The sequence below is a fragment of the Benincasa hispida genome, chromosome 9 (assembly GCF_027475165.1).
Source record: "Benincasa hispida cultivar pf3 chromosome 9, pf3_genome.v1.1, whole genome shotgun sequence".
NCBI classification, from domain to species: domain Eukaryota; kingdom Viridiplantae; phylum Streptophyta; class Magnoliopsida; order Cucurbitales; family Cucurbitaceae; genus Benincasa; species Benincasa hispida.
Window position 1 is genome coordinate 21241380 of NC_143486.1, and position 23564 is coordinate 21264943.

The 23564-nt window shown below is 34.4% G+C and overlaps 3 protein-coding genes across 3 annotated transcripts; 2 read left to right on the forward strand and 1 right to left on the reverse strand.

Moving 5' to 3' along the window:
• The first annotated feature begins 270 nt into the window (after positions 1-270).
• NLA (SPX (SYG1/Pho81/XPR1) domain-containing protein) lies at positions 271-4343 on the forward strand. The gene is made up of 6 exons (XM_039040860.2): positions 271-828; positions 1006-1250; positions 1636-1890; positions 2340-2477; positions 2715-2773; positions 4062-4343. Exons 1-6 carry the CDS (start codon positions 636-638, stop codon positions 4165-4167), a joined length of 996 nt encoding a protein of 331 aa, XP_038896788.1. The 5' UTR covers positions 271-635; the 3' UTR covers positions 4168-4343.
• A 2981-nt stretch (positions 4344-7324) lies between these two features.
• Positions 7325-9381, forward strand: LOC120086987 (uncharacterized). The gene is made up of 3 exons (XM_090318261.1): positions 7325-8524; positions 8600-8695; positions 8767-9381. The coding sequence occupies exons 1-3, from the start codon at positions 8405-8407 to the stop codon at positions 9151-9153; spliced, it is 603 nt and encodes a 200-aa protein (XP_090174387.1). The 5' UTR covers positions 7325-8404; the 3' UTR covers positions 9154-9381.
• Positions 9382-20369: 10988 nt separating this feature from the next.
• LOC120086383 (nucleolar-like protein) lies at positions 20370-22178 on the reverse strand. The gene is made up of 3 exons (XM_039043003.2): positions 21708-22178; positions 20760-20881; positions 20370-20679 (listed from the first exon to the last, which is right to left on the reverse strand). Exons 1-3 carry the CDS (start codon positions 22048-22050, stop codon positions 20557-20559), a joined length of 588 nt encoding a protein of 195 aa, XP_038898931.1. The 5' UTR covers positions 22051-22178; the 3' UTR covers positions 20370-20556.
• Positions 22179-23564: the final 1386 nt, after the last annotated feature.

Here is a 23564-nt window from a genome sequence, read left to right on the forward strand (position 1 = left end):
GTGTTTAATAATTTTTTTTGAGTGTTAATTCTTTCTTAAAAAAATAACAAATTAAATTTTGTATCCAACTTTTAATCTTTGAGATTTGTAATTTAATCTCCAAAATCAACTTGGTAAAAAAAAATCTATATCTAGTTTCTAAAATGGAGGCTGAGGTCAGGCGCTGATACTTCCAAAAACCTTCTGATATTTGACTTTGTTTAATTGTCAATAAAATTATTACCTGAGAAAATTTCAAAATATATACTTAAAATATCTAAATTTTTTAATAATTTTTCTTCTAAAAATATATTTTAAGTAAATTCCGTCACTGTTACACCATAAAGTTTAGCCTTCTTAGAACCATAACAAAATAAAACGTACCTGAGATGAAATCTCATTGATGATCAGAAGTATCGTATTAAAAACCTGATTTGTTTTTTGTCTCAGATTCTCTCAGTTTCTGATTTCCACTTCATTCTTGCAGAAATATCTGAATCTTTTGTTATTGTTGTGTGTTGAATTCCGATCGATTTAAGGCGCTAAGATTGCAAAGGAAGCATCGATTTCCGGCGGTGGATTATCTGCATTTGTTCTTCTCGGAATATTAAGTTAATTTGTTGAGGGAAATTAGAACGACGTACCCGAGGAAGAAGATGAAGTTCTGCAAAAAGTATGAAGAGTATTTGCGAGGTCAGGAGAAGAAACTGAAACTACCTGGATTTCACTTCAAACGGCTCAAGAAGATTCTGAAGAATTGTAGCAGAGATTTTCAGTCTCAACACCGCCATGGAGATGGCGTTTGCTCCGCTGTCGTCGCCGTTCAGAGCTGTCCAGATCACTGTTCAGGTATGGAAACTCGATTACCTCCTAATTCCGTCGTCGTTTCTTCTTAGTATTTAAGGATTCCTTGAATTTCGATGGTCTCTCTGTGATTGTCCTTAAGGTGTTTGATATTTTGCTTGGTTGTATATTGCATTGTGATTGAAGTGATTGTTTTGTTTGAACTGATTTGTGTGAACGTAGTGTGCGATGGGACTTTCTTCCCTTTCCTTCTCAAGGAAATGTCTGCAATAGTAGGAGGTTTTAATCAGCGAGCACAGAAATTGCTTGAGCTGCACCTTGCTTCTGGCTTTAGAAAGTATCTCTTATGGTTCAAAGGCAAACTGGAAAGCGATCATACTGTCTTAGTTCAAGAAGGGAAAGAACTGGTTAATTATGCATTGATGAACGCTATTGCAGTTAGGAAGATCTTGAAGAAATATGATAAGGTATTTGCCTAATATGTCTTAACATTCCAGTTTGATTCACTTCGATGATAATATCTTCCTAAAATTTTAATGGTTGCCTCTCTTTTATCTAAAACTTTTGAAAATTGTAATTGCATTCTCAAATTTGTGGCCCTATTTGTTCGTGTCTACCATTTCAAACGTTGGTTGATTTGGTCAATTGGACAAAATAAAGTGATATCTTATGAAGAGGATTTGATATGTTACTTAATAAGACTGTTCAACTATCATTTCACTTATTTGTTATTTTGTATCAAATCCATCAATTTTTGTCCAATATGCAAAACTGTGAATGTTCTCATACTAAATTTGTTATTTAACTTCTTTTTTTCTTTTACTTAGTTCTTGATTGGGTTGCTGAGTACAGATTCATTACTCCAAGCAAGGGCAAACCTTCAAGTCACAAGCTCAGAGTAAGCACATTGAGATCCTTCAGTCACCATGGTTGTCAGAGCTTATAGCATTCCACATTAATCTGAAGGAGACGAAGCATAAATCTAAGCGGATCTCTTCGGCATTCGAGGAATGTTCCCTTGCAATTACTGATGGAAAGCCATCACTTACTTGCGAGATCTTTGATTCAGTCAAACTTGACATCGACTTGACATGTTCCATATGTTTGGTAAGATTTCAGGTCTTCAACTTTGCACCTTTTTATGAAATTGTCCCATGTTTAATGTTCATTACTCTTCATACGAATGTTTGTATATTGAAGCACTCTTATGGTTTTGTTAGTTTATTTTGGATTTGATTTGGGATGAAGATTTAGTTTTCCCAATAGGTCAGTCCACCCAACTTACCCACTTTAGACGATCGAGTTAAAATGAATGTGGATGTAAAACCATTTTTGCTTGTTTTTTTAACTCTTGGAGTTCCTAACTCTCTTGCTGCAACAAGGGAGGTTTAGTTTGCTCAATTGAACTTACCCATTATTGGAAATCATCTCAGAGATTACCATTCGACTTATCACGTATACTTGCCCAATTTCGAGGGATTTTCATGACAAACCTAATGTTTCTAAAATGAAATCTTCCTTCATTCATCATTGCTTTTCACTCTTTCCATCTGCAGGAGATAGTATTTGATCCCGTTTCTCTCACTTGCGGCCATATATTTTGCTACATGTGTGCTTGCTCGGCAGCTTCAGTAACCATAGTTGATGGGCTAAAGTCTGCAAATCCAAAGGCGAAGTGCCCACTCTGCCGTGAGGTAAGTTAGATTCATCTCTATTAGTGAACTTTGTTCAGCTATAATTTGGTTCAAAATGAAGAAGAATATAGAAACAAGATCGTAGTGAAGCAGTTAAGTACCAACACCTACAATACCATATGTAGGGCTAGTTTTGTTGGATTAAACCTCAACTTCGAAATAAGCCCATGAATCGTTTGCTGAAGGATCCGAGCTCTGCTACTTCATTCTGATCTAATTCTTTGTATTGATACACAGGCAAGAGTTTATGAAGGTGCTGTACATTTGGAAGAGCTCAGTATTCTATTAAGTCGAAGGTCAGTAGATATCTTGTTCTTCTCAAATATCCTAGACATAATAACTCATTGGGAAAATATAGGTAGCTTGAAACTTATTTATGAATTATAGTGGTTTTTTTATTTGCGTCTAACTGTCTTTGAACATTAAAAAGTGTTGAATACATATTTAAACTTTTAATATTATATCTAATAAATTACCGAACAAGTGTCTAGGTTAAATTACAAATTTGGTTTAGTTGGAATTTAGTTCCTATGATTTATAATTAAAGTTTAGTCTCGCCTATTTATGAGATTTTATCAAACCATAGACTATTTATGAAAATTTATCCAAATAGTCCTATTTATCTTTTTATCCAATTATAAGAACTAAATTTTAACTTTTAAACTATAGGACTAAATTGTAACTTTTTCCAAATTATAGAGAACAAAATTTTAAGGAAAATTGCATTGTGTGACAAATACATTTTAAGAAACCAAAGTCATGACTTCATTTTTTTTGTAATTGTAGGTGTGACAATCAGATACCAATCACATAGAAATCATATACCAATCACATAGAAATCAGATACCAATCACATAACAAATCAGATAGCAATCACATAACAATCACATAGAAATCAGATAACAATCAAATTTTCAAATGGAAGGTTTTTAACATGTTTGCAAAAAAGCAAGAGACACATGCCCAATTTTCAATTTTTTTTAATTAAAGTTGTATTTGCCCCAATTTTTAATTTAACCTAAATTTTAAACTTTAATTTTGTGTTTAATTGGTAGGAACTTACAAAATTAAAGTTTAGATTCTTTATTAGATCCCATTAATGTCTAACAAGTAACAAATATATTAATTTTCGAAAATGTAAAATGTGTGAGGAGTCTATTAAACACTAAATTCAAATTTAAGGGCTAATTATACTTTTAAATTTCGTGAATTTATTAAATATAAAATTAAAAGTTTAGAAACTTGTTAAAGAATTGTTGAAAGTTCAAAATTTTAATAACACGAACTTAAAAACTTGTAATTTAGCCATTATATTTTTAAGGGAAAAAAAAACCTATTTTCTCCCACCTTTTGCATCTCTCTCTAGTCTTTTTGATTTTTTATTTTTGTTAAAATGATCTTAGTTCGACCGTAATTGGTATGACCTCCTTTAAAGGAAGGAAGTTCAAAGAAAATTAATGGTTTATCTATTCCTTATTCGTCTTTTTAAATACCTTACAAGTTGGAACAAAGTTTCTATGTTCTTTTCCCTGCTTCTTTTATACCAATATCTATAACTTAGAATCAATTGTTTGTTCTTTACAGCTGCCCTGAGTACTGGGAAAAACGTCTCCAAAGAGAAAGAGCTGAGAGGGTTCAGCAAGCAAAGGAGCACTGGGAAACCATGTATCGAGCTTTCATGGGAATGTAGATATTATTATCCCTTACTATGGGTAAATATTCCAATTTTTACTGTTGCTGCTAAATTGGTGGTTTTTATTTTTTGCTCCAACACTGTTAATATTGTTCTTTCAAGTCACTTTTCAAGGTCCCTGGAGCCTGAATCCTTTTGCAGAATTTAAGTTTGATTAAAAACTGTTCTTTTTAGTTCGACTTTCCAATCTTTTGGTCGATAAATATATGCTTAAACTTAACAGTTAGCTGGTTAAAACGATTTGTTGTAAATCAGTTTTATTTTATGATGTAAACTTGGATTTATTATTCTACCCTCGCAATCTTTCATTTTGGTGTATTTTTTAAGTTTTATCTATTTTTTTATATAAATAAATAGGACATCTTTGGATTGAATAGAGAAAAAAATATATTTTTCAAGGAAATCATTTTTATTTCTTTTGATAAAAGCTGTTTACACTTTGTTTCAAAAACTATTTTTAGTAATTTTGAAACACCTTTTTTAAATAACTTATTTTCAAAATTAAACACTTAAAAGTTTAAATCAAACACGAGTCTCTAAACTTTCACTTATTTTTTTAAAAAAAAAAGTTCATATTTTCATGTTCATAAATTTGAAAATAAACCAAACTGAACCCTTTGTAATTGTGATTAAACGTATCACATCGCTTAAAATCTCACATTTATATATGAAGTAATCTTCAAATATTTGACGTTTTTAAATATTAAAATATGATCCACTTTTCATTGTGATCAATTTCTTAATAAGGTATTAAACATAAACTTAAAATAGATGCTAACAGAAGTTTTAAGACACGTGTAATAGGCAAAACCTCAAGTTTCAAACTGAATATAATGAAAACTTAGCACGATTTTAATGGAGTGGGGTTATAGATATAGCATACAACCTAATATTCTACCTCAAAGCACGATGGGAAAATTTGTACGAATGATCCAATTTTTGGGTCCAAAATGTCAAATGACCCATTTTAAAAAAATAATGTCAACGGACCCTCTGTTGACATCATCGCGATATCAAATTACGTAAACTGCCCTTACTTCTTCGTCTTTTCATTCAAATTTTCCAAGGTTAATGGCTTCGTATCGCTCATAAAATAAAAACTCTTTATAATCCATCATTTCGGCTTAAAAACAATTCTACCGCCACTGACAAATCGAATCTGATCAGTAAATCTTTCAATCTGTGTCTGAAAATGTCATACACTGATCGATAATAGGACTTTGTGGGTCGTTCTGGGTTTAGAAATACTATGAACATATGATTTTTTTTGTTTGTTTGTTTTTTTGGTTTTCGATGTATTCTGTGGTTGAAGACAAGTAGAAAGAGTTTGTGAGCGAGATAAGTGAGAGTGAAATCGGTAGAGCGATACTAAAGAGAGCGACACCAGAAATAGTGGGTCATTCTGGGGTTTAGAAATACTGTGAACCTAAAGTTTTTTTTTTGTTTGTTTTTTGGTTTTTGATGTGTTATGTGGTTGAAGACGAGTAAAAAGAGAGAATGTGAGCGAGATAAGTGAGAGTTACTAGAGAGAGTGACACCGGAGAGAGTGACACCGAAGAGAGAGACACCAGAGAGAGCGACACCGACGAGAACGAATCCAACGAGAGCGAATCTAGCGAGAGCGAATCTAGCGAGAGTGAATCTAGCGAGATTCAAACAGAATGTGTTGGGATTGGTGTCCTAATTCTCCCGGAGTCTCGTTGTTTTGTAAAGATACACATTGTTCAATTAATAAAATAAGTGTTATTTAATTCTAGCATTTACTCATATCCAATAAACAAAGCTCCTTGGTTATCTTATGTGAACTTAAACATGTATATGTGATATACAAGTGGATCATGTCTTAAGTGATAACCTAAGTCGGTCTGTAGTATAAGGATTAAGGTGGGATACCTGATCCTGGTGTCACTACGGATACGACCCGCTTTGTAGAGGTTTGCAAGTGTTGTAAACTACTACAGATGGTAAATCCTGACTATTCATGTGGAGACGTGGAGCGGGGGTGTCCTATATAAAGAGTTCGTATAAGACCTGGACCACGAGATGACTAGACTCTATATATAACGTCGTTGATACTAGAGACTTGTATCTCACCTAAATGATCATAGGTGACACGACCTTAATCCTGAGTGTTTTGTGAACTCCTACCTTTGAGGGCAGTCTTTTGATTAGTATGGGTGAGAGTGGCCAGATTGCCAACTCAACATGCCTACTTTTTTGGGGACTTGTTTGATCTAGGAGCTGAGAACTCAATCCACAAAATAGAATTCACTTCTTTCTCGAAGCAGGGGTAAGTAGAGAGATTGCTCCCTTAAGGGCTGATTCCGGGGCTTGAACATAGTGGCCACAACTTCTCTTTGGAAGAGAAGACTCAGTCATAGTAGAACTATGACTTATATTTATTAATGGGATCAGTGGTACTTAAAGAGACAGATGTAACTATAGAGGCATAAAGGTTATTGGCCCAGTTGTACTTACGAGCGATCTATGAAGGGTTATTGCACTGCTCATTGGTTAAGATGGACACATAATATATCTGTAGTGAGGAGAGTTCAACTGTTGGTCTTTAGTGGAGTGCCTGGCAGTTAACAGATGGTGGATCCCATGACTAAAGAGTTTTAGTCAGTTATTCACGTACCGTTGGAGCTTCGAATCTATAGGTCCATGAGGTTCCCTTGGTAGCTTGGATTCTGTTGAGGATCAGTTCTTGGTGTTGATTTGAAATGTTCAAATTGACGAGAGGTATTTTGATTATATATGATATAATCTATATGATGTATAAGATACATCTTGTGAAGGATTGATGTAAATGAGATTTACATTAAGTACCATGGAATAGAAAAAGAACTATGGTTTATATGTTTCATGAGATGAAATATTAAAACTATAGGTTATAAATATGGTATGATAAGTTGGTTATCATTTATGTTTATAATAATATTAATTATTGGATAATTAATACTTTTTCTTTTAAATAACCAAAGTAGTGGGTGGTTATTGGATCATGGTAACCGTGAGTTTAAAATGAAAGTGGTTTCCTATTTTGAAAAGAGGATTTTTACAAAAGATTGAAAAGAAATTCGAGTTTTCTCTCCGACGAAAAGAAACTCACGGAAGTCATCAAGTAAATATAGATTTACTAAACGACGGCTGGGCGAGCTAAACAATCGTGCAGGTACGAACTAGACGATCTTGCAGTGTTTACTAAACGATCGCTGGCCCAAGGTACACGATCGTGTAGAGTCTGTATGCGACAGACCTAGCTAAACGATAGAGCTAAACAATCGCATAGCTTTTGCTAGACAATCGCATAGTTTTATCTAAACGATTGGGCATCGACCTATACGATAGATCTCCGTCTTTTCCCACTTGCCCAGTCGTGTATGCGATTGTTGTTTCCTTCGTTCGTCTACCTCACACCAAGTCCAAACAGAGGCCACCCTTTGGATTCTCACACCGAGAATACCAAAGTCGCCTTGTTAGTGGTGTCAGACTCAACTCGACACTGTCGAGGTTTTTTGGAGGCCGTTCATGGTGCTATAGAGGCCGTTCGCTGTTGCAGAGGAGATCGTGATCGAGGAGATCGTTGAGGACGAGCGCGAAGTGTTCGTGCGGTGTTGCAGTCGTGTAGTTCAAGCATTCGTGCGCATTGGAGCGTGGAGACTCATCCTCTTATGTGCGTAGAGTTTGTTTCTATGCATTTGTATTTAATCATGCTGTAATTTCTCTATATAATCGCATAACTGTTTGTTTACAAGTCGACTGTAAATGATTTGTTGATGCATGATTGTAATTTGGAATAGTCTTGCTTCCGCTGCTCACAGAAATTGGGATTCTGATTTCCTTCAAGGCCGATGTTCCACAAACAGAGCCCGACATGTCTACCTTACTCACCATGCCACATACAGAGGCTGACATGTCTGGCATCCCAAGGGCCGACACTTCTGGGATTGTTATGACCACAGAAGAAGTTATACTAGTGAGTAATTTATTGATCAGTAATCTTTATTTATATTTTTATATTTCTTGATGAGTAATCTTTTGTTATATGTTTATGTAAGAATCTTGATGAATTAGTTGTAAGAGGAAACCTGTTAACAAATATACACCTCCAGCTCAAGTAAAGAAGAAAAGTGTGGTTAAGTATCCTCTCCCAGGTATAGCTACATCACTATCCAAAGCGATCGTCACATATAACGTAGCACATGATGTTCCACACAATATCCTTATAGAAATGTTAGGCTGGATCTCGGACGACAATACGGACAACGAGGTTCGAGAGAACTCCTTTAAACCACTCGCCAAGCAATTCTTTAAGGAATTGATTGCCTCGAGTTCATGGGTCAAGTGCGATGTAAGTTTCCTAGTATTGACTTCTTTACATATTGACTATCTTGTACTTTTACTGACATGGTAATTTTTCATGCAGAAAATAATACTTTATTTTATTTTTATGAAAGAAAAACTTTATACCCAGCCTGACATGTGTATGCACAAGTTCACCATCTTATCAATTGGTGTAACGGTAAATTTTGATATTTCGTTTCTTAACTTCTCATTATATTTCGTTACTTAACTTCTCATTTTATTTGACAGAGTCACCTTAATGCTCATGGCGGGGTGTTTAGACGAATAAAGAATAAGACACTTCTAGAGGCCGCCCTAGCATGGGAAGATGAAGACACGTATAAGAACTACGTCATTGGTAAATTCGATGTCAAATGGGCAGATGTAGATTTCATTTATACTGCGATGAATATCAGTGAGCACTGGATTGTCCTTGCAATGGACATTAACAGAGGCCACATATTCGTGTTCGATTCACTTCCATCATACACACCAATGACAAAGTTGGTGAATTGGCTAGAGCCATTGACTGTCACAGTACCATCCTTACTTCACTACTGTGACGTAGATCGTTCGAAGTCGGACCTATCCACAGTCCGTTGGAAAACCTCGCGACCTATGAACGTCGACATATAACACGGGTCGCTTGATTGTGGCATCTTCGCAATCAAATTACTAGAACACCTGGTGACTGGTGTTAATCCGTCTGTAATCACTCAGGAGAAGATGAGTGAATATAGGATGCAGTTAGCATGTCAACTATGGGCAAACATCCCATATTTTTTATGTGTATAGAACATGTATTTTTTATTGTATTTTTATTATATTTTTTATGTATGTAAAAACATTTATTTTTTATGTATAATGGAGCTACTAATCTTGTCATTGTATAATTGAACATGTACTTTTTATGTAAGTTCAAAGTTCAAAGTTCAAAGTTCAATATCATAATTTTATAAGAACATGTATAATTGAGCTACTGCTCTTTTCATTGTATCAATGGTATGTAGAATATTATATGGTTCAAAGTTCAAAGTTCAAACATTGAGAAAGCGAGATTTTGAGAGAGAGTGAGATTGAGAGAGTATGAAGTTATTGTTTTTTGTTACAAGTATGAAGATTGAGAAAGTATAAAGTTACTGTTTTTTGTTACAAGTATGAAGATTGAGAGAGTATGAAGATGGATAGAGTATGAAGATGGATAGAGTATGAATATTGAGAGAGTATGAATATTGAGAGAGTATGAAGATGGATAGAGTATGAAGATTGAGAGAGTATGAAGATGGAAAGAGTATGAGGATTGAGAGAGTATGAAGATTGCTATTATAGAAATACTCCAGCTTGTTATTGTTTTTTGTTTACAAGATGAAAGTATGAAGTATGAAGTGTTACAAGTATGATGTATGAAAAACTTATTAAACGTATTTATAACAAATGAAATGTTACAAGTTAGTTATAAACTAAACTAGACGAGGGGTGTTTGTGTCACGATCTCTGGCATTTTCAGCACGTCGCACGGTTGTAAGCGGTTCGGTACAATTTTGGTTGTTATGCCCATAATTTCCATACCAACCACATTTCATTTATCTGCAAAATTCTCCTATGGATGGTATTCTTCTCACTCTCCGTCGCCCGACTTGTGCCACAAATTTCGGAGGAAGGATAATCTTTTCTACATATCTAGGAGGTCTCTTCCATTCAAATATATGACCAAGTGGATTTATAGGCTCCACATACACAGTCATTAGAGAGTCCACTGAATAAAATCGACTGCAAAGACTGTGTATGCGAACACGGAATACCAAGTGAGTCGAATTCCTTACACGTGCATTCCTTCGTGTGAAGATTGACAGTACCTTCCAATCGATTATCTCGCATGTGTACTCGATAACAATCAATAGGCTCAACCCGATATCGTTTGCCCTTATCGGCCTCACTTGCCAATCGGGTTTCACAGTAGTTAGAGTACAATGTAGTTCGAGATGCCCAGTAATTCCTTCTTTCGTAGAACCATGATTGGAGCATTCCTCTAACATGTTCAATCAAGCATACTATGGGAAATAGTCGATACTCTTTAGTTAACGAATTGAAACACTCTGCACTGTTGGATATCATGTTATCATATCTTCATTCTATTTGGTAAACCCGTGCCCACCTTTGAAGACCGATGTCTTCCAAATATTTCGTGACAACACCGCCTCGAAAACTACGAAATTCGTCCCATTTTATCTTGAATCCCTGATAGGTGATGTATTTACTACACGATTTGTTGGTTATCAATTTAATGGGACAAATTTTCTAACATTTAGGGGAGAAATTAAGAAGTTGGAAAAAAAAATTACATGGAATGCATCGTTATTGTCTCATTTAGATCCTTGTACATATTAATGTGAACTTGAAGTTAAAAAAAATAATTCATTTGCAAAATATAACAAATCAGTTACCATATGCATTTATAGATGCAAAAAAAGTAACTAAATCACATATACCCTGCAAATGTTCCATTGAAAGTTGATATCACAGTAAGTTATCACTAATGAGTCTAGAACACGCCAGAAGTGTGGTAAACCTGCGAGTCCCAGAGAAAAATCCTCAAAAAAGAAAAATAATTAATAGTCAAGAAAACCTTGTTGATGATGTAAATACCCATAAGGAAATTCATGATATGACTAATAAGGAAGGTAAAATACCTAATAATAATAATGAGATTTCAATAAACTATGTCATGACAGAAAAAAGATGGAACCAGACTCATGTAATTATTGACAATATGTTTGCGTATAATGTTACTCTTGATATTATATCTGAAAATGAGGATTTTGAGCCAAAATTTGTCGAGGAATGTTGACATAAAAAATATTGACTTCAGTGGAAAGAAGTAATCAAGGCAAAATTAAATTCACTTTCATAACATTAGGTTTTTTTTTACCAGTAGTCTAAACACAAGGTGTCAAACCTGTGGGATGCAAATGGGTATTTTTGAGAAAAAGAAATGAAAATAATGAGGTTATAAGATATAAAGCAAGACTAGTTGCATAAAGTTTTTTACAAAAACCTGATATTGATTATAAGGAGACGTATTCTCCGGTGGTAGATGCAATTAATATTTAATTAGTCTGATTATACATGAAAGTTTGGACATGCATCTTATGGATGTAGTCACAACATATTTATATGGATCTTTTGATAATGATATTTATATGAGAATCCCAGAAGGATTTAAGGTACCTGAAATATATAAATCAAATTCTCAAAAATTGTATTTAATAAAGTTACAGAGATCATTATATGGATTGAAACAATCAGGACGAATGTGGTACAACCGCCTGAGTGAATATTTGTTGAGAGAAGGATATCAAAATAATCCAATATGTCTATGTGTTATTATAAAGAAATAACAGTTAGGACTTGCTATTATAACTGTATATGTTGATTTAAATATAATTAAAACTCCTCAAGAGCTTTAAAGATAATAGAATATCTTAAAGAAAGAATTTGAGATGAAAGATCTTGAAAAAAATAAATTTTGCCTTTGTTTGCAAATTGAGCATTTAGCATATGGGATATTTATTCATCAGTCAACATATATAGGAAAAATATTGAAAAGATTTTATATAGACAAAACACATCAATTGAACATTTCAAAGAGAGTTCGTTAATTAAATGTGAGGAAAGATATATTTCGACTTTGAGATGATAATGAAGAACTACTTGGTAGTGCACTTATGTACCTTGCTAATAATACAAGATCAGATATTGCATTTTCAGTAAATTTATTAGTTCTTCTCCAACAAAACGACGTTGAAACAAAATTAAACATATACTTTGTTGTCTTCAAGGAATGACCAACATGAGTTTGTTTTATTCAAATAAATCAAAATTTGATCTAATTGATTGTGCAAATTTTGGATATTTATCTTATCCACACAAAGCTAGTTATTTATTCACATGTGAAGGAACTACTATATCACGTCGACTAGTTGAGAATGTGTATGACTAAGATCAATGACTCAGCATATTCGTGAAACATGTGCTTTATCTTCTAGTAAAAAACCAACAAATTTTTTCGAAAAATAAATTGACAGACTTATTTACAAAATCATTACCTATAACAACCTTTGAAAAATTGGTGCATAACTTTGGAATGTGACGACATATATACTATTTTTTCTTCACTAGGATTTACATATTTCATATATATATATATATAATGGATGTATTATAAATATTATAGAAGATAGATATCTATTCCAAAAAGACAATGTATCCTTAAATATGTTATCCCATGTGCCAGTGTTCTAATAGCCACATCTTACTTGTCAATTCTCCTATAAATAGTAGACATTTATACATTTTGTAGTATGATGAGAAATCCAAAACTTATGAAGAAAAATTTAGTGGAAATTTCAAAATTTCATCATTTTCTTATTTTATTTAAATTATTTATTTTACATCTATAGATATTTATATTTTTTATATTCTTTTGTTATTTATTTATATTATATATTATTGTTATATTATATTTTCTCCATGGATATGGAGCCACTACTGTAAAGAGGCTATCCGATCTCATAAGTTTCTGATGGAGAGAGCAAGAAAGTGGGAGAACACTTGAAGGTTGTTACAGTATTTCACAATTTACAATTCTGTAATAAGTGTAATAAGAGCAAAAGTTTACAGTAGTGGAGAGAGCGAGAAACTGGATTATACATAATTGTAAGCACACATTCTCGCTCTCTCCAATCTCGTTCTCTCCCACTTTCTCCAATCTCGTTGATTCTACTTTCAATGCTCTCGTTTTTCAGTACTCTCGCTGATTTCTCTCTCAGATACCCTCACATCCGTATGCCCCTTTGCACCCACCAACATATAGATAACACTTGAATCATTTTCAACTTAAATTTTCTCGAATTTTATTTTTTCTATCATATTTCCTTATTTAACCTCATTCCCTTCAGATTAAGAGTTAGGGTATTACATTTATCACCCCCTTAAAATAATTTTGTCCTCGAAACTAAATGAAACCTAATTCACAACAGAGTTTTTATTTAATACTCTACAGTTTTATTACACCACAACCTTTATTCTATTCTTCAAAAACTTTTTCTTTCCCTTTTCCCATTACTGACATATTGTCTTCTCTTTCTTGGGTCAATCCATATAGCTTTCCCAACATCATTTGCCCCGTTTCTTCTTTTCTTCCCCCCACAGCTCGTCCTCCGTCATTGGTCATTGATTTTCCTCCTAGGTTGTTGGATGGTTGTATATTTCCAGTATCTATCAATTGAGGGCATTCTCGTTTAAAGTGTCCTAGTTTGCCACATTTGAAATATGTGTGTGGCTGCTCTTGGGTTTATTCCCAACATCTGCCTTGGTGATATTTATTACAAACTGGGCATCTTGGTCTTTGGTGAATGCTCATCATTGATTCCTTTAATTGGCTCTCCCGTTCAGGATCTGCTGTGTTGGTGACTCCCCTTCTTTTCCATCCACTTCTGCTTTCCACCCTGGGGGCAAAATTTCTTGATTCTTCCTTCCGCCACCGATTCATTAAGGATTCTTTTTCCGGTCCTACATCTTCCGCCGTTAAACTCCTTTCTACTCACATTGTAGCTTCTGTTAGTTTCAAAAACTCTCCCCATTCTGCAGTTGCTGTAACAGGAGTTCGAATTTCTTGTTTCAATCTTCGACAGTGTTCCTTTTCATCCACTACTATATTTAAAGCATACTTAGATAATTCCGTATACTTTAAGTTCATACTCTGTTACAGTCATGCTTCCCTGTATGATCGGAGATAAAATCTTTCGAAAAATATTTTTCGAAATTCTTCCCAGCATATCTCCTCCTGCTCGCCCCTTCTATTCTTCAGTAGTTTCCACCAATCTTCTGCCTGTTTTTGCAGTAAGAATGTGGCAAGACTTACCTTATGGTTTTCAAGGCATCTCATCACTTGAAAACATTTTTCTAGTTGGTTCATCCAAGCTTTTGCGTCTGCAGAGTCTTTGGTTCTTTCAAAATTTGTGACTCTCAAAGCTTTTAACCGTTCTATCCCATATTTCTTTTCGGGATCAGGTGGTATATGTTCTAGGCTCGCCTGAAGTCTTTGGGTAAATTTGTCCATTTGTTCCTCCTCTCTAGATTTTTCCTTTGAATGGCTCGAGGCACTTTCACTCTCGTTTCCGAAAGGTTGCCCTGTTCTACATTTTCCACTTCTCAGCATTTTGTCTACAATCATTCATATATAGATTAAACACATGTTATCAACATACGTTTTTATTTATGAACATTAGTTATATTTACATCTTATTTTCATTTACAGTGGCAGATTTTCCTTTTCTCAGGTTTTCTTTTTTTTTTTTTTCTAGTGGTTTACTTATTTCTAGATAATCTTAGTTTCTCGAAATTCGGTTGTATTCTTTCATTCCTCCAAATGCACCGCTCCTGGACGTGCCCCAGTTCCTTGCAGAAGATGCAGAATTTGTAAGGTTCCTCATCATGCAAGTCATAGGTGGATTGTTCTTCGAATTCTATCACAATTCGTCGAGGAATATCTTTCTTCCCTGCACGGGCCCATTCCTGGTCTACGGTTAGTTCAGGCAGCACGTTGTTACTTCTCGAACTTGAACCGTCAGTTAGTTCCGTTGATACCTCACTTGTATTTCTCTCGATTTCTTCTGGAAGGTGTAACAGTTTTTACGAATATGACCTACTTTGCCACAACCGTAACAGATCCCAGTTCCCTTTAAACACATTCCACCATGATTTTTCCCACAATGTGGACATCCCATATCAGCTCGGGACACCACCAAATTCGTATTGTTCAAAGTAATAATGTTATTATTTATGCTATCTTCTGATTTCTTAAGGTTATTCCCTGGGTTAGCATCGCGGGTCCCATCTTGCGTTATGTTGTCATTCCCCCACCAATTTCTTTCGCTCAGATCCATTTCCTACCGCAGACATGGTTATTACTTACTAGTCATTTTTCACTTACAGAAGCCTATTCACTTAAGCTCATACTACAGTGCTTACATCCTTGAGCTCCTTACTCTCGAACTATACAACTTAGCTAATTTGGTTTAATTCAAATTGTGCTTAAATTGGTACTGTAGCGTGACAATTTAGCTGTACAATTACCGATTAATTCCTTTTGCTTAAATTTAAGATGCTAGTTACCCTCACTCTCCCTTCCCGATCTTGGGGATTAAGGCTTGGGAGGGGGTGTAGTAATGTGGTATCAGAGCAAAGGTTTACGTAAAACCTGGGGAAGGATTGAAAATGAAAATTGAATCTAGCCTAGGCATAATGGGATCTAGGAAAATAAGACAAAAATATAATAAAGGGGATAAGTTTAGAGCCACAACGGTCTCAAGAAAAGGCTTACCTAAGTTAGGAAAAGCCAAGTAATAAAAATTAGGATAGGTCAACACTTGGGTATGATAAACTATATTAGGAAAACCTGACATAAAATCGAAAAGAGGTTAAGGGAAAAAGGAAATAATAGATGGACATAGGAAATCCTGAAAAAAAAAAAAAAAAAAAAAAAAAAAAAAAAAAAGAGAAATGGAAAATGACTAGTAAGTAATAACCATGTCTACTGTAGGAAATGGATCTAAGCGAAAGAAATTGGTGGGGGAACGATTCCAAAACGCAAGATGGGACCCGCGATGCTAATCTAGGGGATAATCCTGAGAAATTAGAAGATAGCATAATAATAACATTATTACTATGAATAATACGAATCTGGTGGTGTCCCGAGCTAATATGGCATGTCCACATTGTAGGAAAAACCATGGTGGAATGTGTTTAAAGGGAACTGGGATCTGTTACGGTTGTGGCAAAGTAGGCCATATTCGTAAAAAATGTTACACCTTCTAGAAGAAATCGAGATAAATGCAAGCGAGGTATCAACGGGAACTAACTAGTGGTTCAAGTTCGGGAAGTAACAACGTGCGGCATGAACTAACCATAAACCAGGAATGGGCCCATGCAGGGAAGAAAGATATTCCTCGACGAATTGTGATAGAATTCGAAGAACAATCCACCTATGACTTGCATGATGGGGAATCTTACAAATTCTACATCTTCTGCAAGGAACTAGGGCATGTCCAGGAGCGGTGCATTTGGAGGAATGAAAGAATACAACAGAATTTCGAGAAACTAGGATTATCCAGAAATAAGTAAACCACTAGAATAAAAAAAGAAAATAAAACCTGAGAAAAAGAAAATCTACCACTGTAAATGAAAATAAGATGTAAATATAACTAATGTTCATAAATAAAAACGTATGTTGATAAAATATGTTTAATCTATATATGAATGATTGTAGACAAAATGCTGAGAAGTGGGAAACGTAGAACAGGGCAACCTTCCGGAAACGAGAGTGAAAGTGCCTCGAGCCATCCAAAGGAAAAATTTAGAGATGAGGAACAAATGGACAAATTTACCCAAAGACTTCAGGCGAGCCTAGAACATATACAACCTGATCCCGAAAAGAAATATGGGATAGAACTGTTAAAAGCTTTGGGAGTCACAAATTTTGAAGGAACCAAAGACCCTACAGACGCAGAAGCTTGGATGAACCAACTAGAAAAATGTTTTCAAGTGATGAGATGTCCTAAAAACCGTAAGGTAAGTCTTGCCACATTCTTACTGCAAAAACAGGCAGAAAATTGGTGGGAACTATTGAAGAATAGAAGGGGCGAGCAGGAGGAGATATGTTGGGAAGAATTTTGAAAAACATTTTTCGAAAGATTTTATCCCCGATCATACAGGGATATGAAGCAAGATGAATTCCTACAGCTCATGCAGGGAAGCATGACTGTAACAGAGTATGAACTAAAATATACGAAATTATCTAAGTATGCTTTAAACATAGTAGTGGATGAAAAGGAACGCTGTCGAAGATTTGAAACAGGATTGAAACAAGAAATTCGAACTCCTATTACAGAAACCGCAAAATGGGGAGAGTTTTCGAAACTAACAGAAGCTGCAATGCGAGTAAAAAGGAGTTTAACGACGAAAGAAGTAGGACCGGAAAAAGAATCCTTAAATGAATCGGTGGCGAAAGGAAGAATCAAGAAATTTTGCACCCAGGGTGGAAAGCAGAAGTGGATGGAAAAGAAGAGGAGTCACCAACACCAAAGCAGACCCTGAACGGGAGAGTCAATTAAAGGAATCAATGATAAGCATTCACCAAAGACCAAGATGCCCAGTTTGTAATAAATATCACCAAGGCAGATGTTGGGAACAAACTCAAGAGCGGCCACACACATGTTTCAAATGTGGCAAACCAGAACACTTTAAACGAGAATGCCCTCAATTGATGGATACTGGAAATATACAACCATCCAACAACCTAGAAGGAAAAACAATGACCAATGACGGAGGACGAGCGGGGGAAGAAAAGAGGAAACGGGAAAAATGACGTTGTGAAAGCTATATGGATTGACCCAGGAAAGAGAAGACAATATGTCAGTAATGGGAAAAGGGAAAGAAAATTTTTTTGAAGAATAGAATAAAGGTTGCGGTATAATAAAACTTTAGAGTATTAAATAAAAACTCTGTTGTGAATTAGGTTTCGTTTAATTTCGAGGACGAAATTATTTTAAGGGGGTGATAAATGTAATACCCTAACTCTTAATCTGAAGGGAATGAGGTTAAATAAGGAAATAGGATAGAGCAAATAAACTTCGAGAAAATTTAGATAAAAATGATTCAAGTGTTATCTATATGTTGGTGGGTGCAAAGGGGCATACAGATGTGAGGGTATGTGAGAGCAAAATCAACGAGAGCACTGAAGAACAAGAGCATTGAAAGCAGAATCAACGAGATTGGAGAGAGCGAGAAAGTGGGAAAGAGCGAGAAAGTGGGAGAGAGCGAGATCAACGAGAGCGTTGAGAGCAAGATGGTCTGCTAAGGCTTTGCGATGGAGCCGTGCGAACTTGTGGTGCATTGGAGGTTGGGCTGGCTTGCGGACCTAAAGGGATACGTTCATTGGTAATGTTAAACTCCTGGGATAAACATTTTTTTTAAAAAAAAATAATTAAGCAGATGAAGTGGCAAAGGGAGATTTCATGTAGAAGACTTTTTTATTAACTTAAGTAGGAGGTGTACGATTAAGATTACATGCAAATTAGATAATTTTGGGATGGCAAACCCAGAATTAGACAACTCAAGCTCTGTCGGCCGTGTTAATGTTGGCAGCCTAAAGAAAAGCCATTTGTATGGTGAGTTGTCATGTAGGGAGAAGCTAGAGATGGCTATAAATAGAAAGCCTCAACGTGAAGCTTTAACTCTTTAACTCGTGCAAAATTAAACATTTCACTGCTAAACATTTTTTATTGGAGAGTTAGAAATTGATGGTCAGGATGTCGTTGGTATTGAAGTCAAGGAGATCGAAAGTTGCAGCAGCACTAGTTTTTGTTGAGTAGGGGAGATATTTACAAGTAAATTGCGTTAGGAGGATTTGCTGACGGTGAGTGGTTACTATGTGTTGTTTTTTATTTATGTATGTATATGTATATATGAGCCTTGTACGTAGAGGGTAATGTCAAATGTGCATGAGTAGGAATGCATGATTTCTGTTGTGATTGTCGTGATATTGCATGTTATATTGGGATAGAAACTAGAATTATACCCGGGATATGGTTAGTATGCTTGAAAAGGGTACTTGGCGGGGAAATATGGTTGACTTCGATCGACGGGAAACGATAGTCGGTGACGACCGACAGAAAAATATGGCCAAGTTACCTAAGCATAACTAGCGAGAAAGAAATGGTCGATGTACACATTGGCGGAAAAATGGGGTATAGAGAAAGTTTCCATAAAATTGTTGTTGTGTTGTTGGGTTGACAGTAGTTGACCGTTAATAGGAAATGATTCAACAGCTTGGCTGAGAAATGAATTTGAAATGATATTAATGTGTTGTTGATTGCATGTTGTTTTCCCCAAAAATTTATTTTTGATAAGCCAAGGTTTTTTACAGTAGTTGACCGTTAACAGGAAATGATTCAGCGGCTTGGCTGAGGAAATGAATTTGAAATGGTATTAATGTGTTGTTGATTGCATGTTGTTTTCCCCAAAAATTTATTTTTGATAAGCCAATGTTTCATTTATAAAAAATATACCACTCGCTGAGCTTATTAACTCATGTTTTTCAAATATTTTCTTATATTCCCCCCACCCACCATGTAACAAAGAGTAGAGAAAATTTAATTATATGTATAAATGGATAGGGGGAATACTGTAAACTTATCAAAGTCTGTAATAAATATGAGAGGAAATATTGAATATAAGTATTGTCGATGCTAGTTACCCTCACGCTCCCTTCCCAATCTTGGGGATTAAGGCTTGGGAGGGGGTGTGACAATTTGTAAGCACACACCCTCCCAAATTGGAATAACTTTACAGTTTGGGAGCAAAAAGACTGTAAATTATTGAGCGAGAAGGTTGTTAAACAGTCCGTAACTTATTAGAAATTTACAGTCTGTTCTCCCTCCAGTCTGTAACTTATTAGAAATTTACCGTCTGTAATTTATTTCAACTTAGAATATTGAATAAGTTTGGAGCCTCTTTACAATCTGTAACTTATTAGAAATTTACGGTCTATAACTTAGTTCTCAAAATTTGATTTGGTTATTTAAAACCATTAATGAAAAGTAGATAACAAATGAAGAAATTTGGAGGTGAAAGTAGTATTCATAGGCTTAAATTAAAAAACAAAAACAAAAAACAAAATGGTCATTAATTTTTTCAAAGGTGTCAATTCTATTTAAAAACCATTTTTCTAATATTATTCCAAACATACCATCAGTTTCCCTAAAATGAAAAATTCCCTAGATGCCACCAACTAAACATGAACTAGAATTATGAGCATTTCCTTGAAAGGAATAGAACTGCAGCAAGCAAGAAGAATGATTCATCTTGCAAGGCTCATACATTTTGGTTCAAAACAATATTGCTCAATAAGATTTCATGATCATACCTTATATGATTTTCACCTCTTGTAACAAAACAATTTGAAAGATGAGGGAGCATTCATTTTTTACGTATCAATATCAATGGATTCTTATCTAAACAACTGTGATATCTTTTGCATAGTTTCTCCAGAGTGGCAACAGAATGCTGCATTGAGTTCAGCTTCGTATCCATAAACATTCTCTGCAGAACAACTTTCAATGAGAAAAATAAAAAAACAAAGCCATTACTCAGATTCCAAAGCAAGTAAAACCGAAGCTTACCTCATAATCATCTCCATATTTCTCGATTAGCCTACCGACATGAACACGCTGAATCGTGGTCAATGGTTGTAGAGGTGCAGATTTCCCATCTTTGCGCTTCTTTCCTAATGCTGTTTTCAAATCTAATGAACACAAAAGAAAGAACAAGAACAAATCAGAAACACAACTCAGAAAATTGCATTGATATCCTCATGAGCCTAAATGACAAATAAGACATTACTCAATCATCATTCTATTTTGTTGAAGTGTTAAGATTATTATCTTTACAATAACCCATCAACTTAATCTTTTGAGTTGATTGATGGTTTAACATAGTATTAGAGCACCTGAGAACAACTGTAATGTCATTATCTCTCCAATTAATATTGATTTTCATTTGTTGGACCTTCTACAAAATTTCAAACAACAAGTGAGGGAAAGTGTTGAAGATTGATATAATCAAATTTGGCATAACCCATCAGCTCAAGTTTTTGAATTGTTGGGTGATTTAACATATTTCAGTTTAATATCAAGTCACATATACCAATCCAGTAAAATGTTGCCCAAATGTAATAAATAACCAATTAAATCCAACCAGTTTGGATGGATGCAATTTTTGGTTCAATGGTTTGCCACTACTTGAAGCTATTCAGAAATTTCACATCTTTGCTAAGCTTTGAATCCTTCAAGGTCAAGAACACCAAACAATTAACAATATTGCAGAAACTATTCCAAGTGATCAATTCACTAAAACTGGAGCAGAAGGCATCATATTTCTAAAAGCCAACTAATTTCATCCAAACAAATATAGTTTTAAATTTGAAAACATCACATAATCTACCCGCAAACCACCCCGCTCCTTTCAAATCCAGAAATTCCAAGAAACCCAGATAGATTCATGAGGAGGCACAGCAGAAATTTAAAACAATAGGGAAAAAGAAACAAATTCAAACTCAAACTCAAACTTACCGTCCTCTTCAACATCGCTACCCGAAGAATCAAGCACAGAGTCCGGTTCATCGGAAGGCGGCTGAGACGGCGGAACCTGGAGAGAGTCGCTCTCGACGATGTGATCAGTTCGGGAACGAACACTGAGCAAATTAGGATTAGAAATAACACCGAAGGATTTATAGTTGTGAATGACCCTTGCTTTGTCATCCCATGTTGGATCTTCTTCAAATTGTTCGGCGAGTAAGGAGCGGAGCTTCGGTGGCATACAGAAGGATGGCTTGAAGACATTGGGGTGTCTTTTGGGCAAGCCGACCTTGACTTTTGGACGAGATCTCTTGTACTTTCTTCGAGACCTTCCCATCTCTCTCAATGGCTCTGTGAATTGGAAGGAGAAAGGGAAACTGGTGGCTAGGGTTTACTATGTGGAAGATGAAGAACTCATTTGGTATGCCGTAGGGTTTATCTTCTGGGGTGTGGAAAAAATTTGGAACCGAGTTTTTCGGTTTGATAGTTTAAAAACCAACCGAATCAAATCGAACCGGACCGATTCCTATCGGTTCTCATCGTCCAACTTAACTATTACACGATATTATGTTTTGAAACTTAGATAGAAAGTTAAAAATAATTTTTAAAAGAAGAATAACCAAAAAAAAAAAAAAAAAGTGAGTGTTAGTGCTACAAGTTAAAGAGACGCCTTATTGTAAAAAAAAAAAATAATAATAATAATAGTAATAATAATAAAAAATAAGGAGATGCTTTAGGTGCTTAGAGATCCATATAATGCATCAATTTAAACTTCTAGAATGAAAATGGGAGTGTTTTGAAGTTAGGTAAAGTCCCTCCAACATTCATATAGGTAAGTCGTAAATACAATGTGATGAGTGATAATTTTAATATTCTAATTTTTTATAATGAAAATTACATTAATATAGAGTGGAAGAATTCAAACCTACTATTTATGAGATGACTCACTTTTATATATACTAATTAAGGAACACGGGTAATGCATATGAAATTTCATAACTTTAATTAAAAATTTTGAAATATACAAGAATCTTATTATTTCATATATATTACATAGGTTGGTTATAATTTCTATATTATTTTAAAAGTTACATAACGTAACAAATTTTATTTTAGTGTTTTCGTATGGTGTTTTTTAATTTTATTAAAAGAATTATATCTAATACAAAGTAAAAATTTTGGTTAGTAATTAAAATTTAATATAAATATTAATATTTTGGTTTGTAATATAGATGTATATCTGAAATCATGTAGTTTCAATTCAAGAAACCAAAGAGTGTTTAGTTTTTGTTTAGAGTTCATCTACATCATTTAACCTTATTTTCATAAAAAGGTATTATGTGTTATATTTAAAATAATGAAATATATTTTTCCATTTGTAAGTTATTCAACCAAGAAATACAATAAACCTTTATTTCAAAAAAAAGAAAAGAAATAAATATAATAAACCTTTTTTTCTCACTACAAATTATGTGAAATGATAATCTTATAATTTATATTGGGTTGTTTTGAGAAAGAGTAAAATGAACTAAAAAAATTTATAAATATAGCAAAATATCACGGTTAGATATTGATAGATTACTATCATCGTGTCTGTTAGTGATAGACCATGACATCTTTCTATATTTATAAAAAAATTTCAAACGTTTTTCCATTTAAAAAACAAATTTCCTTTATATTGTAATTGGGGGTTGTCCTTATTCTGGTATTTTTTTAATGAATATTATATTCATTTTCTAAATATCAATTTTATTTATAAAATCAATATTATAAGTACTATGCTAATCGAGTTATACTCAATTATAGTTTATTTTTTATAATTATGTTAGAAATTGTTGGAATCGGCTACTC

Bases quoted from the DNA above. Each gene is read 5' to 3' on its own strand.
- NLA (XM_039040860.2), top strand. From the start codon at position 636: ATGAAGTTCTGCAAAAAGTATGAAGAGTATTTGCGAGGTCAGGAGAAG. The intron at 829-1,005 runs GTATGGAAACTC...GTGTGAACGTAG, and splicing joins CTGTCCAGATCACTGTTCAG to TGTGCGATGGGACTTTCTTC. The intron at 2,774-4,061 runs GTCAGTAGATAT...TGTTCTTTACAG, and splicing joins AGTATTCTATTAAGTCGAAG to CTGCCCTGAGTACTGGGAAA.
- LOC120086987 (XM_090318261.1), top strand. From the start codon at position 8,405: ATGTTAGGCTGGATCTCGGACGACAATACGGACAACGAGGTTCGAGAG. The intron at 8,525-8,599 runs GTAAGTTTCCTA...TTTTTCATGCAG, and splicing joins GTTCATGGGTCAAGTGCGAT to AAAATAATACTTTATTTTAT. The intron at 8,696-8,766 runs GTAAATTTTGAT...TTTATTTGACAG, and splicing joins TCTTATCAATTGGTGTAACG to AGTCACCTTAATGCTCATGG.
- LOC120086383 (XM_039043003.2), bottom strand. From the start codon at position 22,050: ATGGGAAGGTCTCGAAGAAAGTACAAGAGATCTCGTCCAAAAGTCAAG. The intron at 20,882-21,707 runs GTAAGTTTGAGT...TGTGTTCATTAG, and splicing joins TAGCGATGTTGAAGAGGACG to ATTTGAAAACAGCATTAGGA. The intron at 20,680-20,759 runs GTAAGCTTCGGT...GTTGTTCTGCAG, and splicing joins AATATGGAGATGATTATGAG to AGAATGTTTATGGATACGAA.